Source organism: Branchiostoma floridae, unplaced genomic scaffold, assembly GCF_000003815.2.
Source record: "Branchiostoma floridae strain S238N-H82 unplaced genomic scaffold, Bfl_VNyyK Sc7u5tJ_1320, whole genome shotgun sequence".
NCBI classification, from domain to species: domain Eukaryota; kingdom Metazoa; phylum Chordata; class Leptocardii; order Amphioxiformes; family Branchiostomatidae; genus Branchiostoma; species Branchiostoma floridae.
The window spans coordinates 67,549-70,800 of NW_023365698.1; the positions used below are offsets into that span (position 1 = coordinate 67,549).

General features: G+C 36.4%; 1 protein-coding gene across 1 annotated transcript in view; it reads left to right on the top strand.

Annotated features, from left to right (window-relative positions):
- Positions 1-2,339: 2,339 nt before the first annotated feature.
- Positions 2,340-3,252, top strand: part of LOC118407351 (cytochrome P450 20A1-like) — a 7,323-nt gene continuing 6,410 nt past the window's right edge. Inside the window, exons 1-3 of the mRNA XM_035807814.1 lie at positions 2,340-2,411; positions 2,558-2,607; positions 3,003-3,172. Of these exons, the coding sequence (XP_035663707.1) occupies positions 2,340-2,411; positions 2,558-2,607; positions 3,003-3,172 (292 nt within the window). The remainder of the gene's footprint in view (positions 2,412-2,557; positions 2,608-3,002; positions 3,173-3,252) is intronic.

Genomic DNA, 3,252 nt, shown 5'->3' on the forward strand with positions numbered 1-3,252 from the left:
ATGCCAAATTTTTAATAGCTCCAATTTTCCAGCAATTGAAAGGCACACAACTCGTCGCCAACAGCTTTCTAGTGACTATTCAATTTGAAATTACTGGCATACTAGGTTTCTTTTGTGTCGATGAAGGTTAGACATCCAGGTAATAAGATATGCTAAAAAGCAAATGGATATGATTTTGGAAACAGTCAGACGTTTCAACCGGCATCCACCAGTTTTCGTCAGTGACACTGAAGTGATCTGGAAGAAACAGGTCATTTATATCCCAACTATAAATGAAGACAATTTTAAATATCTAACAGGGAACGCTGTATTGTAAGACAATTTTAGTCTGAAGACATTGGATTCCAATAGAAAATAAAAGGTAATTGTCAAGCTGAATACAATTTTGGATTTCAATGGGAAACAAAGTTAAGACACAGTTAATGCAAATGAGTCAATTAGCTCTGTTGTTTTGGTTACAGAAGCCTTAAAGTTTGTTGTGTTTTGGATTTCTTTTGACTACGTGCTATTACCTATTTACAAACTATATACTACTCGGCCTTCTACACATTGATTTTTTTTTATATTTTATATCAAACCTGATCTTTAAATACCGGAGTTATCATTTGATTTTCGAACAAACGTAAAAGTTAACTATTTATAAGTATAACTTTTTTCGTACATTTTCCCTTCATCTGTAAATTTGTTCATTCTAGTTTAACTTTTTCTCATTATGATCAGATGATTATATTTCATTTATGGGTTCTGTCTTTAGAAATTATATCCAAAAAGCCAGCAGGCAATGCATGATTCCTGGTAGGACAAATAAGTAAAAAAAACGCACGAAATGCCAAAACGGTATTTATCTATAGATAGAAAAAAATTACTAATCAAGATTTTAAAATGATTGTGCGTTATCATGGACAATAGTAGTTCAGCTGCATTAATTCTTCATAAATCCGGACACGTTGATAGTCTGAATTTTTTTAATGCAATTCATTAATCTGACGAAAGTATTGATTATGGTTGAAGTTATAAGCTAGTCTCTGCTTTCCTATTTAAAAAGTATTCAGCTTTGAAATGGCAACGGATACGAGCTACATTTAGTTTAATTATGAATTTTAGATTCAACACATTTTGTAAGTTAGTGAAACAGAGTTTAATAACTTTTACATTTACATTAAATTATAACCACTTATTAGGAATGGTGCCCTAAACTTCAAGGAATGGACAACTGTTTTAAAACTTAGCAATCCCCATGTACATTTCAAACCCCATGTGCAAAGTTAGCATAACCCACAACATAGTCAAATAATCTTAACGTCGTACATTAGGTCCGCCCCAATGCACGAATGCACAATGTACTTCGTACAGATCGCTCTCTCCATGTACGAAGTTAGGTGGCTAGCTTCGTCCAGCCTCATGTACGAAGTTAACCTAGCTACTTCACAGATAATTGTCGACGTTCCCCTAACTTTGCCGACAGCTGTTGTCGGAAGTTGTCAGAAGCTAGAAGTTGTCGGAAATTACGTGTGACGTAGGCTGATCCTAACTTGGTACATTTCATCCATTTCTAAACATGCAAACCCAGTCCTATTAAGTATTCGTCTTTTTCTGTCAACTTCTTAACAGTCGTCCATCTTATATCTGCCTTATAAGCGTTTGTAACAGCGGGGTTCAAGCGCCACCAACTTACCAGTCCAACGGGTCTAAACCTTTTAGCCTTAAGGTTAGTGGGAGTTGGTTTCGTAATCTGGAGGGCCTGATCTCGAATTACGGAAGCCAGGAGGCTGAAGTTTCTTCGGCCAAATCGACCTTTTATTCACTGTTTAGAATACTATCTTAAGTGCAAAACCCGCTACTTTTGTACAATAAGCTTAAGCTTAAGTAACATTTGCGATACTTGACCTAGATCACCTTTAAAACAAGCAAACGATCAAGACAGTTTTTCAACACACACATGTAGAACTTTGTAACTTCAAATTTGACCTGCAAACTTTCTAACCTTTGGCCGGTCAAATGCCGACTCGCATGATTTTCTGAATATCATTGCGCTTCACATTTTCTAGCCTAATGTTGACGAGTAAATCGAGTAAATTGACGGTTTGTCAAAATTTGGTTATCTTATACTTTCATTTAAAACTATTTAAATTTCTAGGATGAAAAAAATTACATATTTGGCGAGTATCTGTATTGACATTGGCCCTTTTTATATGCACCAATGCTCGGATTGATACCTTATTTATTTATTTCCGGGTGTTGTGCAGCTCAAAGACGTGTCCCTTGCAGTCCGTTGCAGTTTGTCTGGAGTTTCTTCATAAAAAGCTTTCTCCAATTTTGGACAGAATTTAATAGGCAAGATGTTGGACTACGCAATTTTCGCCATCACGTTTGTGGTCTTTCTAATTGCTACGGGGTTGTATCTGTACCCGGTATGTTTTAAATCCTGATGTTTACGTTTATAAAAGGAAGCTAACGATATGTGTAATTGTAGCTACCGTTAACGTTTTGTAACTGCAATTCAGACTCAGTTGACAACATGTGCATTTGATCACCAGTCTATTGTTGTTTTTCACAGGGCCCAAATAAAATAACCACCATCCCAGGACTGGAGCCATCAGACCCAAAGTAAGATGTAAACTTCATGTAAGAATATATAGCTACATATATTCAAATTGTATAACGTTATATTTGTAATGATTAAAGAAGCGCCATAGAGGTCTGTTGATCACCGTGGTTGATTCATTTGTTTAGATCTTACTTATGTAAGCCTTTTTCTTCGAGACATAGCAAAGCAATGTGTTCCATACTTTTCTGTATTACTTTTCTCTGCATAAGGTTGATTATTCAATACTTGCTTTAACATGCAAACTTCTGTTATGAATGTACAACTATTATGAGGCACATGAATGTCATAACATATTGTCACACACTATCACTTAATAGAATAAAGTACCAAAAGTTATTTAAGAAACAAGCTATCTTTGTTAAGATATTATCACGTATCTTCAATGCTATCACAGGGATGGTAACCTGGGTGACATAGGCAGGGCAGGCAGTCTGCATGAGTTCCTACTGAAGCTCCATGCAGAGTACGGAGACATCGCCTCCTTCTGGTGGGGGCAGCAGCTGGTCGTTAGTCTGGGGGCGCCGGAACTGTGGAAACAACATGAACGCATTTTTGACAGGCCACGTAAGGATATATGCCTTATATTTAAAGATTCAAGCCCTTGGATGGAGGCAATAAAGATTTAAAGATTCAAGCCCTCGGAT